Here is an 18,027-nt window from a genome sequence, read left to right on the forward strand (position 1 = left end):
ATTCTGATAAGTGCTTTGAAGGGAAGAGGTAAACACTGTCATCTGTTCATGATAACCTTGAAAATGACTAACACTCTTTGAACCCCTGTTCTGTTGCAGGGCATATGCCAAGCAAATCCTCTCAGGTAATCCACACAACAACCCTAGGAAGAAGGTATTATTATTATAGACAGAGGCAACCACCATTCAAGTGATACTATGAGACAGAGCCTATAATTCAAACTGAGTCTTGTCTGGCTCACAGCATGCTTTTCTAGGGCATCATGCTAACAAGGAGGTTATGGCACCGTGTGATATGAGGAGGCTAGGGCCTGGTAAGGGGAGGGCTTATGCAGTTCTGTCTCTTCCTCTCAGAAGGGAACTGGGTAGTGTGGACAGTGTGCTACAACATAACTTTCTGAGATGAGAATATACTCATTTTATAGATAAGGAAATTGAGTTTCAGGCAACCAAGTCTAATAAACTGATTTCTTTGACTTAAATGGTAGGTTCTGCATTGTTCACAGAGCTGAATTAACTAAAGGTGGTGGAAACACAAAATATTAGTCAAAATGTCCTTGGTCCTCTCCACTCTGACTGAAGTTTCCCCTCCCACATTGCAGCAGATCTGAGGACTTTTGAGGCTTCTTTTAAAAATTTTTTTTTTCAACATTTATTTATTTTTGGGACAGAGAGAGACAGAGCATGAACGGGGGAGGGGCAGAGAGAGAGGGAGACACAGAATCGGAAACAGGCTCCAGGCTCTGAGCCATCAGCCCAGAGCCCGACGCGGGGCTCGAACTCACGGACCGCGAGATCGTGACCTGGCTGAAGTCGGATGCTTAACCGACTGCGCCACCCAGGCGCCCCTGAGGCTTCTTTTAGATATGGACTTGAGACAAGCCTGCACAGTCCAGCCTGGGGCTCACTCCCATTTCAGCACATCTCCCTTGCAGCTTGACTGGTGGCAGTTTCAGCATACAACTTGGAGACAACCAGAGCCCTACCCTGGGGGTGCCCAGTCTTGAAAATGCTAGTATTTACTCTTTTCTTTCTATATTTTCAGCTATGTGACTTTGGGTGAGTCAGTAAACTTCTCTGAGCCTCCACTTCCTCTTCTGTAAGATTATAGCTACTATTTGTTGAACACCTAAGTTAATTTCATTTAATTCACAGTAGCAGCTCTGAATTAAGACACACACACACACACACCCCTTTACGACCTGAGGAAACCCAATGTCAGGTAGGTTAAGTAACTTGCCCAAGCCACTTAGTTACTTGGAGTTAGACCCAGAATTCAAACCTTTTGATTCCAAAGTACATTTATTTTGCTCTGCCATTGCATATGGGGCTCATTATCCTCACCTTATGGGATGACCTGAGAGTTAGAGATAAAGTATGTGAAATGCTGGTACCAGAAAAGGGAACTATTAGAGGTAAGCTTTCATTCATTCAACAAATATTTATTGAGTACCTACTATGTGCCAGGTCCTATATGGAGCACTAGGGCTACAGTAGGAACCAGGATCAATGCTGTTCCCTGATTTTTTTGGATCCCCATCTAGTGGTAGAAGCAGATCCTAAACAAATCCATAAACAAATAAGACAATATCAATTATTACTAGGTACGCAGAAAGTGGGATAGAGTGACTGGAGAGCCACTTTTGACTCAGTGTGAAGGAAAGAATGATCAGTCTGTACTATCCAGGTCATATAGGGCCCTATAGGCAGAATAAATGGTTTGGTAGTGGAGAGATGTGGGCTGCTGTCCTGAACCTGCCACACTTTTAAAAAGCTTAAGGATGGAGGGATGGTCAACAACAACAACAACAACATAATTATTTAATTTTAAAAATTAAAAAAAAACAAAACAGAAAACAACAATAAAAAGCCTACTGGGGTCAGGTGACTTAGACTTTCTGAACTTTAGTTTCCTTATATACAAAACAGGGGTACTATCCCCGCCTTGTAGAATTGCCATGAAGATTAAATAGGATACTAGAAGCAAAGTACCCAGCATTGTGCCTAGCATGCAGTGACCCTCAGTAAAGGAGACCTGGTCACCTTATTACTCCAAGGCCTTGGAAGAGCTGTACTATCTTTAGAAAATTACCTGGAGCACCATCATAACCACCACAAACTGACCCTGTGTGTTTATTCCTTCTCAAACTACAGGTCACCAAAAACAATGGCATCACCCCTGGGCCAGATTCCAATGCAAAGGCAGCCCATTCAGAAAGACTCAGCCACCTTGGAAGACTAGAGGTGTTTCTGTCCAGCACCCCAGGTTGAACCAGCCGTGAGCCAGCTTCCCGTGACCATGGTCAGCCCTTGGCTCCCTCTTCCTCCTTTCTTATACCTGGAGAACACATAGGCCTTAGGCAGGAGTGGGCCACAGATAGCCTCTGATTGGTCCAGGCTAATCCACTCCTGCTCTTCCCCTTTGGAATGGGCCCTCTAGGTCAGGACAAGGGAAGGGGGTGGATCTTGAAAGGACTTGGGGCCTCACAGAATAGTAGTTTGGAGGATGGCCTTTCCCCTTCCCCAGCCTCTTTGGGCCATATGTCATGAGCCCCAGGCCTGTCTTTCCTTTGCAGGTCATTTTTGAACCAGTCTCTGCGGCTAAAGAACTGAGCTGTCCCTGGGCTCCAGGCAGCTCCAGTGAAACCTGGAGCTTTCACACCAGAGTTCTGCCTAGGTAGGAAAGGGCAGATGGAAGTGGCTGCCCTATGGGAGCTTGGAGCTGACATGACACACTCCCTTTCCCCAAAAAGTGCAGGCTCTCCTGAGCCTGAGACCGGATGCTGGCCAGTTACACAGTTTTCTGCCCACTGTGAAGTCTCCTCCTGGAGCAATGACACAGTCCTGGCAGAGCAGTGCTGTCCTTCTGCCTCTTCTCCACAGTTCCTGAATGGTGCTAAGGATATGCATCAGCTGGGGAAAAGCTAGAGCTGGAGGAGGCCTCGGTATCCAGTGGGATTATGAAAGCTCTAAGAGGGGGGCCTTTTCCCCTCCCCCATCAGAGAGGTGCTCTGACCCAGGGTCATGTGGGAAAGCCCCCACATGCAAGTTTTCTTGATGATTCTGTGCCCTTAAAAGGTGAACTATTTCATGCCAGCCAGCTCAAAGGTCCATGCTGCTCCTTGGCTCTACTAGCCCTCTCCTCCTCATGTAGGAGACCACCTGTCCAGGTTGCTGTGGTGCTAGCCCTCTTCCATTATCCACCAGGAGATTCCTGGGTACCAGGGAAAGAAAGGAGAGCCAGTGCAGGTTTCTGCAGTGAGGAAACAGGTGTTCCCCAGGCCCCAAACCTAGATATCTCCAACTCTGCTGTCTTTTACGGCCTGGGATTTCACTGGGAGTGGATATTTCCTTGTAGCTTTCAAGCGGGAATTCCAAGGAGTGTCACCATCATAGGCCCCCCTTCATTGAGTCAAAGAAGCCCCTAGCTGCTGTCGTGGCCTCTCCCCCCCACCCCCACCCCCGCCCCATTGCCTATCCCTTTGCCTGTGAAATGCCTTTATGTATTGTGTATGGGTGTGTGTGTGCGCGTGCTTATGCTCTGTCTCTTGGTCACTGAAGCATCTAAATAAAGAATTTCTCCCATGAGCCAGACTGCAACTTAACAAACCTGGGATTTGGGGCCATATTACCGTTGGATCTAGTATGTGTGTCTTGACCCCTCACCCTCAACCCTCTCATACTCCCAGGGCTCTAAATACTGATCTAAGAAGGTGGGACAAAGATAAACTTTTAATTATTTGGCAACCTGTGGGAGACTTCCCAGGTGCCCTAAACTTAATACAACGTCATCCACTTATCCATCTCCCCCTGTCACAGAGGGTCTCATGGAAGTCGTTAGAAGGTTTAAGATGAGAATCTACTTTGTTTGAGAGGATCATTTGGCTGTTAGGTGGAGAAGGAACGCAGGGGAGCAGGATAAGAGATAGATAAGGAAGCCAAAATGGAGGTTGTGTCCAGTCTGGCTCTCTCCAGGCTAATACCTTCAGGATAGAGACCTAACCTTTTTCATCTCAACTTCTGTAATGTGGAGTGGTGTGTCATGAAGTGTTTGTTGAATGAATGAATGAATGAGTATGAGGAAAGATGGCCTTTTCCCTCACAGCTCTTACTCAGCACTAGGTTTGTTCCATGGACTTACAGGCCTGGAGATTCTTGCAGGAAGCTTTTCTATGACCCAGAAATGAGCTAGGGAAGGAGTGAGTGTGATGGCCTCAGGAGCCTTTTGTCAACCTTAGTTTCAGACAGCCAGACCTGAGGAAGGTTCCCAGGCAGCCTCAGCTCCCATTCTTCACTCAGCAAGCCTTTCTTGGGTACCTGCTCTTGACCAGCTGGGAAAGGCCCTACGTGGCCCCCATGGTGGGTTCTCAGCTCTCAGCTTCCAAAGCCCAGACTGTCTCAGCAATTTCCCTGCAATCCTTCTAATTTATCCAGGATGTCCGAATCAGCCTCATCTATCACGCAAGGAAATGAAGGGCAGAAGGGTGGGTGGGCTACTGTATCATGAACCTTGGCCTGCAAGACCTTAGTCTGGATTCAGGAGTCCCTGTTAGCCGCGTGCCCAGCCCTTTCGGCAAGAGGGCACAGGGATGAACACTTTCTTGCTCTTGGGAAGCTCACATACTTGTTAAAGATCATTATGGCAATGGTCAGAGGGTCCTACAGAGCCCAGCAAGAATGCCCAGGATAAAGGTCTTAACTCACCTCAGGGTATGAAAAAGCTGCAAAAGTTGGGAAACTTGCATTTGATCTGCATAACAGCCTTTTGAGCTAGGTAATGATACTTCATTTTATAGAAAAGGGTCAAAGTGATGTACTATTTTATCCAAGGTCCTGGCACTAAGAAGCAACAAAATGGAGAGTAGAATCCAGTTCTCTAGATTCCTCGTCCAGTACCCTTTCCAAAAAGGACCAGAATCCTTCTGATATAACCCCTGGGCCTGCCTCACCTACCATCTGACAGGGCCATGGGCTCATAGAGCAAGCAGCCACAAAACAGATTGGACAAGGGTCAGTGGTTATTTTTTATTCCAAGCTCCCCCATATTTCTCATAATTTTACCCAAGATTCCCAGTTTATTAGACTCCAGTTTATAACTGTAAGAAACTGATGGATGCCTGAGTGGCTCAGTTGGCTAAGTGTCCGACTTCGGCTTAGGTCATGATCTCACAGTTCGTGAGTTCGAGCCCCAAGTCCAGCTCTGTGCTGACAGCTCAGAACCTGGAGCCCGCTTCGGATTCTGTGTCTCTCTCTCTTTCTGCCCATCCCCTGCTCGTACTCTGTCTCTCTCTCAAAAATAAACATTAAAATATACTGAAATCAAAGTGGTTAGCTAAAAAAGGAAATTTATTGATTCACCTAATGAAAAATTTCAGTACAGGGATGGCTAGATCCAGGTTCTGACACACTGTCATCAGGAAGAATTTAATTTCACTCTGCTTTCCTCTGTGTGGCCTCTTTCTCAGGCCAACTCTCTCCAGAAGGTAGCAAGATGGCCACTGGCAGCTCCAGGCTTGTCTCCTGATGGAGAGGCAACTACATTGGAAAGATCATCTTTTCCTACTAGTTCCAACAAAAAAATTCTGGGATTCATTCATTAACCAGCTTGGCCCTGTTCCAGTTCTTAAACCAATCACTGCGACTAGGCCCCTGATTTGGGGACTGAGAAAGAGTGAGCTACACCTAAAACACATTGACTGAAACAGAAAAGAGGAAAGTATGGGGCTCCTTTCAGACTAAGGGAGAAGAATGGATGTGGGTAGGCAAAAATAACTTGTCAGCCATACCCAGAAGTTGTCTGTATTTGAAATATCACTTTTTCCCTTTTTGAGATATATTTAGTAACGTGCTCCAGTTTTTAGAGCACAATTTGATGAATCCTTACATGTATGTGTACATCTAGGTGGTCACCCTCCAGATCAAGATACAGAACATTGCCAGCTCCCCAGAAGTTTCCTTTGTTTCCCTTCCTAGTTATTATCTCCCAGAAGTAAACACTATTTTCACCTCTATCCCCCTAGATTAGTTTTGCTTGCTCTTGAATTCTATAAAAATGGAATCACATCCTCTTTTGCTCAATATTATGTCTGTGAGATTCATCCATGTTTGTGTGTGTATGTGTGTCAGAAGTTTTTTTTTTTTTTTTTTTCATGCTCTGTAGTAGTAGTCCGTTATATGAATACACCACAATTTAGCCATTCTGTTGATGGACAATTGGGTTATTTCTAGTTTTGAACTATTATAAATAAAGCTCTTCTGAAAAATTTTGTATGTGTCATTTGGTGTGCATGTGCACACATATATCCAGGAGTAGAATCACTGCATTATAGGATAGGTGTATGTTTAATTTGTCTAGATACTACCAAATGGTTTTCCACAGTGGTTCTACCAACTTACCAGCATTTGGTGTTGTCAGTCTTTCTAATTTTGGACATTCTGGTGGCACATGGGAATTTGAACCCAAGGGTTCATATTGACTTCATATCAGAGCTCCTCTTACTCTAAGCATTCCTGAGATCAGGTTTGAATTTCTCTAGCCTGGAATGGTCTCTGATGTCAGTGCCCAGGACCCACAATACACAATCCAGCAGGTAAACATCAGAGGGAGCTCCTGCTCATGGCTCTGGTGGCTAAGGAAGGTCTCATGGCGGGAGAGGCAGTCTAGTGTACAGCAAAAAAAAAAAACAGGCTCTGGAACCAGGCAGCTGCAGTTCAGATCTTAGCTCTGTGGGGCTGTGTGATCTTGATGAGCTAACCTGTACTTAAGGGTGAAACACTAGTACCTACCGTATGGGTTATTGTGGGAATGAAAAGAATAGATACATATGAAACAATTACAGTACCTGACATATGGTAGATACTATGTAAATGATGACTGCTGCTCCTTCTATTATTGGCCTGAAGTAATCTCTGGGTCTTCCTGGGGAGGTGAGTCTGGAGGCAGATGGCATCTGGCACAGAGTCCTGTATTAAGTCTCAATGAGTTATGAAATGCCAGAAACCTAATTCAATCTGATGAGAGGAGGGGGGCAACGTGCTGGCCAGAGGTGGTTCTTCCCTGGGCTCCAGCAAGAAGCCACCTTTCACTGCTAGGGAACCTCATCTTATCCCAGGAACCTCAGGGGCACCTCAGGTTCTGCAGCCAATGACACCTGAGGAGAATTATGCATGTAAAGCTCTTAGCCCTGAGCTGGATGAAAAGCAGGTGTTGGGATGTAATAACCCGTAAGTGCAGACATAGAGCTATGTATGTAGACATACAGCAACCATGAAGTGTGTCACAGGGGACACTACTCTGGGATTCAGGGTTCTTGGGTGTTGGTCTTGCACCCTGTCACCAGCTTCATGTGACCCGAAGCCTCCTATTTTCTGTCTGGCTCAGAAGTTGTAAGAAATCACAGTTTGAGCCCAAGTACTACAGAGGCAGTGATGGGCAGCTAGGGGTTCTTCCCAAAGCAGGTAACAAAGAAACCCTTCACCAAAGCCTCTACCAGATGAGCTGTTCCCATCCCTATCCAGACCTTCTGATCAGCCGTCATTAGTGTCAAATAGAATAGGAAAAAACAATTTCTACTTCTGACCATTTGTCCACCTAACAACCTCACCTACTCTGCCCCATGCAAGTCCACATTACAGAAAGGGCAGGCATATCCCTGTTCTGGCACTCGCAGGCTCACTGTCCTCCACAAATTGTGCTTCATCTATCTGTCCAGGGGCTCACAAGAAACCTTAGAGGGTTCTGTAAATGGGTCAATGCTACAGCGCGGTGACCCTGATGGCCACTAGGTGGAGAACGCTCCTTTTTTTTTTTTTTTTTTTTTTTTTCTGGGCAAAGTAGACCTGCGCCAGGACCTTACTATTTGAATACTGAAGAGAATAGGATGACTTCTGAGCTCCTGTATTTGGTATTTCATTTAGCCCTCAAGACAACCTGAAAAAGGCTTGATTTCACAGCAGAAATTCAGAGGTGAAACCTTGCAGAGCTTACACAACCAAGAAGTAATCATGGAGGGATTTGACCCCTGTGTTCCCAAGTCTTTGTTAGCACACCTCTACTTCCAAAGGCCATCTTGCCCTTCCCTCAGAACATTTCCTTCCAGAGGACACTGTTTGAAGACTGTAATTTAGTCAGCTGCTTGGGAGGACACCTGATGTTGGCCCTACTCATCAGCCTTTCTTTCACTCTTTTACCTTGGGTAACATCTCTCTTCCATTCTTCTATCCTGTGGTTCTGAGAGACTGACCCCAGTCCCTAGTTCCAGGGATGAACTTGTGACCCAAGCCTGGGCAATCAGAATAATTCTGGAGCTGTTAGTAGTCATCTTTGCCACTACATAAAGACAATCTGTGTGAAAATTAAATCACAGGAGAAAACAGCTGAGAGTTGGGAAGAGACTGGTTTCTGATGAACACCTAGATCTAACGAGGCCTGAAGCTAATACTCTCAGGACTTTTTAGTTACCAGTCAATACTCTTTTTCTTTAAGTCAACTTAAGTTGGATTTCTATCATAACCAGGAGTACTGTTTCCCCCCACCCCAGGAGTACTAATACATGTTTCAGCTTCTTCATCAACCCAGTGACCTCCACTTACCTAAGAAGATATATATGCCACCAGCATAAACAACCTCAGAAGAGACTAGCCAGAGAACTGCCAAGCTGAGCCCACCTAATCCACAGAATTTTGACAAATAGTAAATGTTTCAAATCACTATGTGTGGGAATGGTTTATTTTGCAGAAAGACTTCCAGAATCACACCTAGTAACCATACCTTGTTTTGGTCTCCTGGTATCTATTTACCTTTCTTCTTCCTTGAGGAATCCCACCCTCAGCTGATGTGGTCTGGCTCGAGATGACCTCCACCCCCCTGGCTTCTGCTAAAACAATTGGGAAAGAGTTGCTAAATGGGAAGGTTTTGAGCGCAGAGCTGTTGGTTAGTCTTCTTTGTTACTTCTTGGGAAGCACCTGCCACAGAATGGAGCCAGAGGAAAGAAAGAAAAAGAGAGAGTCTTGGTCTAGCTATTCCTAAAGCCTGATCCACCTCTGGACTTTAAAATTGCATAAGCCAGGGGCACCTGGTTGACCCAGTTGGTTAAGCGTCCAACTCTTGATATCAGTTCAGGTCATGATCTCATGACTCATGAATTCAAGCCCCACATAGGGCTCTGCGCTGACAGCACAGAGCCTGCTTGGAATTTTCTCTTTCTTGCTCGCTTTCTGCCCCTCCCCCACTCATGCTCACTCTCTCTCAAAATAAATAAACCAACATTTTTAAATTGCTTAAGTCAATAAACTCACTATTTTTTGTAAGTCCATTTGAGTTGGGATATCTTACTTGCACCTGAATGAAAATATTCCTTGAAAGTCAGGAAATTTAATAGAGGCTGAGCAGTGCCTGGCAGAGGGCTATTAAGATAGGACAGAGGTCCCTAGAGAGGTGGGAAGGGAAATTTATTTTTCCTTAGCCCCCACTGTATGCTAGAACCCTGGAATGAGACACAGTTTCATGTCATAGAGGACCTCATTCCAACTGTGATAAAATGCTACAAAGGAAAATGCCAATGTAGACGAAGCATAAAATAGAAGGACAGAGCCTAAGCTGGGGGCGGGGCAGGGCAGGTGACATGCAAGCTGAAACTTGAAGGCTGAATAGGAATTAGTCCATGGGTAAGTAGAGAGAGGTGGGGAGAGGATGTTCCAGGTAGAGGGAACAGCATTTGCTAAGGCCCTACGGCAAGATGATGCCTAGCACCTTGAAAGAGGGAGAATATGTCACCAGATAAGAAAGCTGGGGAAGCCAGGTCCCTCAGGGTGTATCAAGATTTTCAGCTGAAAGCAAAAGAAACAAACTCTAGCAAGTTTAAGTTCACAGAACTACCAAAAACACTAAAGAATGAGGCGTGGGCTAGAAGACCAGCATCCTGCCTGTGTCACATCACAGAATGGAAGGACAGGACCATGGAGGAAGGACACCATTATCTCTACCAACACTAAAATGCTGGACTCTGCTGCCTGTGCCACTAGCCCAGCCAATCCAGATACTGATCAAGAAATCACCACCCTGTGCCCAAGAGCTCAGTCTTGTTACCACAGCCCCCTACCAGAGAACATTCCTCTTGGGCCTTCCAAGCCCTATACCTGGGCATCACTGGCTCTCTGGAATGGATGTTATGAATTTGCAGAACTTAGGCCTCAGCTGGAAGAGAAACTGGGGGAATAGCTAACATTTTCAGCTTCTATTGTGAAAGGTGAATGCTGCCACATGAAATGGGGGTATTCCCCAAACCCAGAAAAGGGTTCATATGACAAACATGAACAAACAAACAAAAGGGTTCATATCCCTCTACAGGTTGTTCTAGGCCAGGGTATGATGGCCTTGTGGTTGTTCTAAAATATGTCTACAAATTTCTTATAGTCCTCTCCTCAAAAGGTCAAGTTTAATCTCTCTCCCCCTACTACACCACCTACTCCTAGGGAACTATAATTAGTGACTCACTTCAGACAAATAGAAGAAAGCAGAAATGAGGGGCACCTGGGTGGCTCAGTCAGTTAAGCAACCAACTCTTGCTCTCAGCTCAGGTCTTGATCTCAGGGTCGTGAGTTCAAGCCCTGCATTGGGCTCCACACTGGGCGTGAAGCCTACTTAAATTTAAAAAAATAATAAAAGCAGAAATGATGAAGTGTGACTTCTGTGTGTAAGTTATAAAAGACATTGCAGTGTTAGTCTTTCTGTCTTCACTCACTGGCTCTGAGGGAAACCAGCTGACATGTCATGAAGATGTTCATGCAGCCTCGTGGAGAGGCTTGTGTGGAGAGAAATGGAAGTCTCCTGCCAACAGCCAGCCAAATATTTGTTACCTAAAGCCTTAAGTTTTGGGGTAATTTGTTATGCAGCAACAGATAACTAATACAGGTCCTAAAAGCAACAGGAAGCTGTTGAAAGATTTTAAATGGGCACCTGAGTGGCTCAGTCTGTTGAGCAACTGACTTTGGCTCAGGTCATGATCTCACAGTTTGTGAGTTCAAGCCCCACATCCAGCTCACTGCTGTCAGTGCAGGGCCCCCTTCGGATCCTCTTTCCCCTTCCCTCTCTGCCCCTCCTCCCCACTGCCTTTCAAAAATAACAAACATTAAAAAAAAAAAGATTTTAAACAAATAGGAGCAATGACATGATGAATTCACTGACATGTGAACAGGTGAATGGGATGGCATGGGAGCCAACAGAGGATAGTGGAGACACAATGGAGGGAGGAGTCATTTCTTTTGCTTTTTTTTTTTTTTTAATTTTTTTTAATGTTTATTTATTTTTGAGACAGAGAGAGAGCATGAACGGGGGAGGGGCAGAGAGAGAGGGAGACAGAATCGGAAGCAGGCTCCAGGCTCTGAGCCATCAGCCCAGAGCCCGACGCGGGGCTCGAACTCACGGACCGTGAGATTGTGACCTGAGTTGAAGTCGGACGCTTAACCGACTGAGCCACACAGATGCCCCTCTTTTGCTTTTTTTATAAATTTTTTTTAATGTTTATTTCAGAGAGAGACAGACAGAGGGTGAACAGGGGAGGGGCAGAGACAGATGGAGACACAGAATCCGAAGCAGGCTCCAGGCTCCAGGCTCTGAGCTGTCAGCATAGAGCCCAACGGGGGGCTCCAACTCACTGTAAGATCATGAGCTGAGCCAAAGTCAGATGCTTAACTTGACTGAGCCACCCAGGTGCTCCATGGGAGAGGAGTCATTTCTACTGGGGAGGACATTTATTAGGGGCCTTTCATTTATAAAGAGTAAAAAAAAAAAAAAAAAGAAAAGAAAGAAAGAAAAAGGCAAATCAGCTTAAGAAAAATTATTTGTCTCACATTAATGAGACAAAGTAGTAATTTTTGCCTTTAGACATAGCTAAATCCAGGCATGTTCCATCTCTTGGCCTTCTTGTTTCCTGTGTTGGCCTCATTCATAAGCAGCCTCTCTCAAGAAGTTCTAGGCTTCCATATTCACGCCTCAGTAACCTCTGAGAGTGTTAGTTTCCCATTAGTTCCAATAAAAGACCCAGACTGGGGGCGCCTGGGTGGCGCAGTCGGTTAAGCGTCCGACTTCAGCCAGGTCACGATCTCGCGGTCCCTGAGTTCGAGCCCTGCGTCAGGCTCTGGGCTGATGGATGGCTCGGAGCCTGGAGCCTGTTTCCGATTCTGTGTCTCCCTCTCTCTCTGCCCCTCCCCCGTTCATGCTCTGTCTCTCTCTGTCCCAAAAATAAATAAAAACGTTGAGGGAAAAAAAAAAAAAAAAGACCCAGATTGGCTCTCATTAGCCCTGCTTGGGTCACATCCTCATCCCTGACCCAATAATAATAGCCTGGGGGATGGAATATTCTCATTAGCCAAGTCCAGGGGAGTCCCACCACAGGAACCAGGGAGAAGTTGGCTCCACCCAAATCCTGGTTGGCCCGGGAGTAGAGGAAGTCTAGGACTTCAAAGAAAATGGAAGAGCTGTTTTCAGAGAGAGGAAGTGTGTTTGAATGTCCAGCTCAAGGTGGTCAGGAAGGTTCTCAGAGAAGAGGGAAGTCCTGAGAGGAGTCAGAAAGCTGAATGGCAGGCATCTGATGTGACGGCCGGAGGGAAGAGAGGAGGGGAGGTAGGACCAAGGAAGTGATACTCCCAGCAACAAGAGCAGCAAGAGCAAAGGCACCAAGGTGTGTGAACCAACCAGACACCTTCGGGAGGGCTTGCCTGGAGTTCAGTGCAGCTGGAACACAGAACCCATATCTCTGGTGAGAGGGGAGATAGGACAGGAGAGAGCAGTAGAGGCCAGTCTTGAAGGACACTGAGGGCCAGGCTGAGGAGCTGGGGATGCCACTGGGAGGTAGGGAGAGAGTAAAGCTGAGGAGTAAGTTGGTTAAATCTGTGTTTTATTTTTTAATGTTTATTTTTGAGAGAATGTGCACGGGGCTGGGGGGCTGGTGCACAGAGCAGGGAGGTTGGGTGGCAGAGAGAGGGAGACAGAGGATCTGAAGTAGGCTCCAAGCTATCAGGGCAGAGCCTAATGCGGGGCTGGAACTCACAAATCATGCGATCTTGACCCAAGCCAAAGTCAGACACTTAACCAACTGAGCCACTCAGGTGCCCCTAAATCTGTGTTTTCAAAAAGTCATTTTGTTGGGGTTCCTGGCTGGCTCAGTCAGTGGAGTATGCAACTCACGATCTCTGAATCATGAGTTCAAGCCCCCATCAGGGAGGGGATAGAAGTTTTAAAAAACTATAAATAAAAAAAATAGGAGCACCTAGGTGGCTCAGTCAGTTAAGCATCTGACTTTGGCTCAGGTCATAATCTCACAGTTCATAAGTTCATAAGTGCATCCTGTGAGCTTGAGTCCCACTTCGGGTGAGCACAAGCCCTGCTTCTCTCACTCTCTCTCTCCCTTGCCCACTTCCCCCTCTCTGCCCCTCATGGGATTCTCTCTCTCTCCCTCCCTTTCTCCTCTCTTTCTCTCTGCCCTTCACTTACCTGTGCCCTCACTGAAAGAAAGAAAGAAAGAAAGAAAGAAAGAAAGAAAGAAAGAAAGAAAGAAAGAAAAAGTCATTTTGGTGCTGAAGAGTGATGATACAGAGACTATGAGCTACCTGCCAAATTCTCAGTCACCCCTTCTTTTTAGCAGACCTTCCTGACCTCCATTGTAGTTAGAGGTGCCCATGTGTCACAGTCTGGCCAAAGAAATAAGATCAGAAGTTGCTGGATACAGATTCAACTCTTTGTGGCTTCTTTTTAACTCTGCGTAAACACAAATGTGATGGCAGGAGCTGAAGCCACCATCTTGCCACCATTAGGGGAAGGTGTAGAGAATTTAAGAGACCTCCACCCTGATTTCAGACCCGCCTTCACCCATCTCCAGACTTGGGAGACCTGGGACTAATAGGGATGAATTAACCTGTTTTGTTTAAGCCCTTGACATTTAGGTTTTCTGGTTTTTGGTTGTTTTGTTTTGTTTTGTTTTGTTTTGTTTTGTTTTGTTTTGTTTTATGCCCAAACAAAATCCTACATGGTCCAGGTGGACATCAGGCAAGGTGGAGGAGGTTGAGGGCCCCTCTGAGGCTTCTTTCTTGATTCCTTTCAGACTATCAACCCTCTAACCCTGCATGCCCAGCTTCTGCCACTTCACAGCTGTCCTGGCCCTCTCTCTCCTCCAAAAATATGTGTCTGTCAAGCCCCAGTAGGTATGATGTTTGTAGGCCCAAGTCTAGAGAGAGCTGAGTCTGGCAAACCCTGAAAGCCTCCCAAGACATGGATCCACAGTGTCTGGGACCAACTGACAAGGGGGCCAAGGGTGCTGCTGAGACTCTGGGAAGCACCAGAATATCCCAGAAAGAGCCTCAGCTTCCTCCTAGCCCATTCCCCTCTATCTGGCTTCGTCTGAGGGGCCTCCCCAAGAGCTCTCTAAGGCTGCCAACATCAGTGCCAGGTTCCCTGCCTCTACCATAATGTCCTGGGCAGCTTGCAATTCCTGGCTTTGTTGTCTCCCATAGAAATTGGACATAGATGTGTTGAAAGAGTGGGGAATGAGGAGATATAAGGGCTGGAGGAGGGGTGACCCTAATAGTCCCTCCCTCTTGGTCACAAAAGTAGGTTACCCATACATTTGGGTAGGTCCTACCTAGACCCATAGCTACTAATATGAATATTGGCCACTTTTTACTGAGCATGGGCTATGTGCCAGGCATTGGCATAAGGCTTAATACATCACTACATTGAGTCCTCACAGAAAAGTTACTATTCCCACTTTACAGAAAATGAAACTGAGGTTTAATATTAAGTGACTTGTCAAAGGTCACAAGCTTTCAGGATTCAAACCTGCATCAGTCTGGCTCTAACACCCAACTTCTCACCACTCAGTTGCTGTCAGTGTCACCTCCATTCTGACAAGCCAAGCCAGACCTCCCTGGAGTCTGTGGGAGAAGCCCGGGTGAAAAAGGGTTGGAAAAAATGGTAAAGTAATAACAATTGTCAATTGAGTAGCAAGTATATGATATAACCCTGTGCATTTTTTCTATATTTTAAAACTTTCTCAAAATAAACCTCATTTTAAAGGAAAGAAATAAAGGAAAGAAGACAAGAAAGCACAGGACTGGCTCAGGGGCCAGGGCTTGGGCCAGGCCTGGGCTGGAATGGGGCCTGGGCAGGGGCTCAGGGCAGCTCTTCCGCACAAGAGCCCCAGTGTTCCCTGGGTCCGGCTACCATCCAAGAGCAACATGGTCGGCACCAGGCAACGTCTGCCCCCTCCCCCCAACTCTGCTCCCAGGCAGGTGGGGGGCAGGGCCTGGCCTCAGGAGTCCCTCCTGGCCTAGCCTTGCACTTCAGGAGCCCAGAGTCTGCAAACCCCTGCCTAGGGCCTGGTACTTCGTACGTGTCCCATCAGTATTAGCCAAATGGACAGGGAGATCAGTGCCCAGCCCCAGCTCCCTCTCAAACTCACCTTCAGGTGAATCTGTATCTTCCAGGGCTGAAGTTAAGAATGGGGGCAGAAAGCAGGCTGATGCAGTAGCATCAAAAGTCCCAGCTCTGTGGAGAGTCACCCTGAGCTCTCTCTCTTTGTCCCAGAAGATCAATGTTCAAGTCTCAGTTCTGTTGTTCACTTGCTTTGTGACTTTATTTTTTTTATTATTTTTTTAAGTAAGCTCTAATGGGGCTTGAACTCATGACCCTGAGATCAAGAATTGCATACTCAACCGAGCATGCAACTCTTGGTCTGTAGAGTTGTATCATGTAGCCAGCCAGCTACCCTGCTACATGACTTTAGACAAGTCATTCCATCTGCCTGAGCTTCTGTTTCCTTACCTGCAAAATGGAGCTAAGGATTCCAACCCCCATTTGGCTTACGGGGAGGTCAAAGGATATAATGCATATATAACACCTAGCTTAGCATATCACTTGGCAGATAGTGGGAGCTGATCCAAGACAAGAGCTTCCTCCCCTACTTCCTGTTTTGATGAAACCCAGTCCCATCTCTTAATTCATTCACTTCCTCCAACATCCCTGGGGCAAAGGAAGCAGGAGTGTGCCCATTTTCTGGATGGAGAAACTAAGGCAGAGGCAGGCTAAAGGCAGGATCTTAGGACGTCAGGCTCGTGAGCCCCTGCTAGGCGTGTGTGTGTGTGTGTGTGTGTGTGTGTGTGTGTGTGTGTGTGGTTGTGTTTGAAAGGTTTTGAGAGAAAGACTGCAAATGTAACTGGTGGAAGATCGTTACCAAGAGAGTGAGGCCGTGATGAGGAGACAGGCTTGGATGCCTCTCCCAGACTCCCTCAGCATGTCTCCTTCTGTGCTTTGTTTACATATCTATCTCTCCCCACTACAGTGTCAGCAGCTCCTTGAAGGGGAGAGGTTGGGTCGGATTACTGCTTTATCCCCACGATTTGGAACAATGCATACCATATAGTGAACCTTTAATTGACACCTGGCAAATGAATGTGTGTATGAATGAACGACGTGAAAGAGCATCACATGCCACAGAGGGTCAGTGTGAGAGGTCGTTGAGTGTGGGATGGGAGGCAAACAGGGCATGTGCAGACTCAGGGTGTGTGGGGTATAGGGTTGCCAGTCTAAGGGACTTGGGCATCTCAGGAGGCAAGGAGTATGCACAGGCTGGGCTATGAAAACCTTTCCTCTGCCTTTGGCTCCAGTAAACCTGAGAAGTGCCTGAAGTTGAATGAAAGCTGTGTGGGGTCCATCTCCTGCTGGCAGCTCACCCCAACCCCAAACAACCACATTCACTAAGGGGAGCCAGCAGAGGACCAGAGTTGGGGAGCTGAGTCACTCCAGGAGTCTGGGAGGTCTGGTGAGGCCCCTCTGGGCAGGAGGCTTCCATTTGCTGGGCACCCCCAGTGCCAGGAGCTTTATCCTTTCCAGGTGTTCCAGCAAGGAAGGACCCTGAGAAGGAATCAGAATGAGTTGGTTTTAAAAGATAGCCAAGGGGCACCTGGGTGCCCAAGTGGCTCAGCAGGTTGATTGTCTGACTTCAGCTCAGGTCATGATCTCACAGTTCTAGTTTGAGCCCCACATTGGGCATGCTGCTGTCAGCATGGAGCCTGCTTTGGATCCTCTGTCCCCTTCTTTCTCTCTGCCCCTGCCCCACTTGGGTTCTCTCTCTCTCAAAAATAAACAAAAAACAAAAAAAGATAGCCAATTATTTTCTGATTAATCTTTGGGAGGAGACCATTATTTTTTTGAGAAGGAAAAAAAAATCCCTTTGATGGGCTTTTTAGTTATGCAAAGGAAAGACGTCTATTCCATTGGGAATAATGTTAATGAGAACTAGACTCCTTCGCATAACAATGGAAAAGGAAGCTGGTTCCCCTGGGGCAAGTCTCCACCTGCCAGAGGAATTGGGAGGTGAGTCTGAGACCCCAGCTACGGGGTTTTCTTCTCCTTCTTAGGAGTGGAGGGCTTAGACTTCAGGTGAGGATGGGGCAGAAGACAAAGGGCAGCTGACCTCCTCATTTGGCCACTATCTAGATGCTCAAGAGGAGGGGTACTTACAAGCGAGGCAGACCTGAGCAAGGTGGAGCAGCACCTACTGTGTGCAGGTGTTGAAGTCTATAGGCAGTTCCTGGCTTCTATTTACACAACTGTTTTAGTTACAGTTCTGGAATGTTCCATGAAGTTGAAAAACTAACAGGTCCTAAATAATCATAGTGAACATTACAAAGCAAATGTTGAACACCAGGCAATGTTCTAAAGGCTTACACATGTTTACTTTTCACAAAAAAATTCATGAGGATGATACTATCATTATACTTACTCTACTGTTGAGAAAATGAAAACACAGGGATGGACTAACCTGCCAAGGTTACTCCAAGTGTGATGGCACTGAGATTTGAGTCCTGAAATCTGTGCTTTACTTCCTGCCTCTTTCTCCATGCCCACAGGACAGAAGGCATCTAAGTGGAGCCTGACAGGTCCAGAGGGCTTCTCTGAGGAAGTGAGCTGACATCTAAGAATGAAATGGAATCAACCAGACCTAGAGGGGAAAGATCATTCCAGGAAGAAGG

General features: G+C 46.5%; 1 protein-coding gene across 9 annotated transcripts in view; it reads left to right on the forward strand.

The window, feature by feature from the left end:
* Window positions 1-3,588, forward strand: part of ZNF346 (zinc finger protein 346) — a 30,976-nt gene extending 27,388 nt beyond the window's left edge. For 7 of the 9 annotated variants that reach the window (XM_086679446.1, XM_025924473.2, XM_086679362.1 and 4 more), the window contains one exon: window positions 2,155-3,588. In XM_086679446.1, coding sequence (XP_086535572.1) covers window positions 2,155-2,242 — 88 coding nt within the window. In that variant the 3' untranslated portion in view covers window positions 2,243-3,588. Of the gene's footprint in view, window positions 1-99; window positions 623-853 lie in introns of all 9 variants that reach the window. The other 2 variants (XR_015241401.1, XR_015241415.1) reach the window with 2 other exon arrangements.
* Window positions 3,589-18,027: the final 14,439 nt, after the last annotated feature.

This window comes from Puma concolor, chromosome A1, assembly GCF_028749965.1.
Source record: "Puma concolor isolate L17-30 chromosome A1, mPumCon1.1.hap2, whole genome shotgun sequence".
NCBI classification, from domain to species: Eukaryota; Metazoa; Chordata; class Mammalia; order Carnivora; family Felidae; genus Puma; species Puma concolor.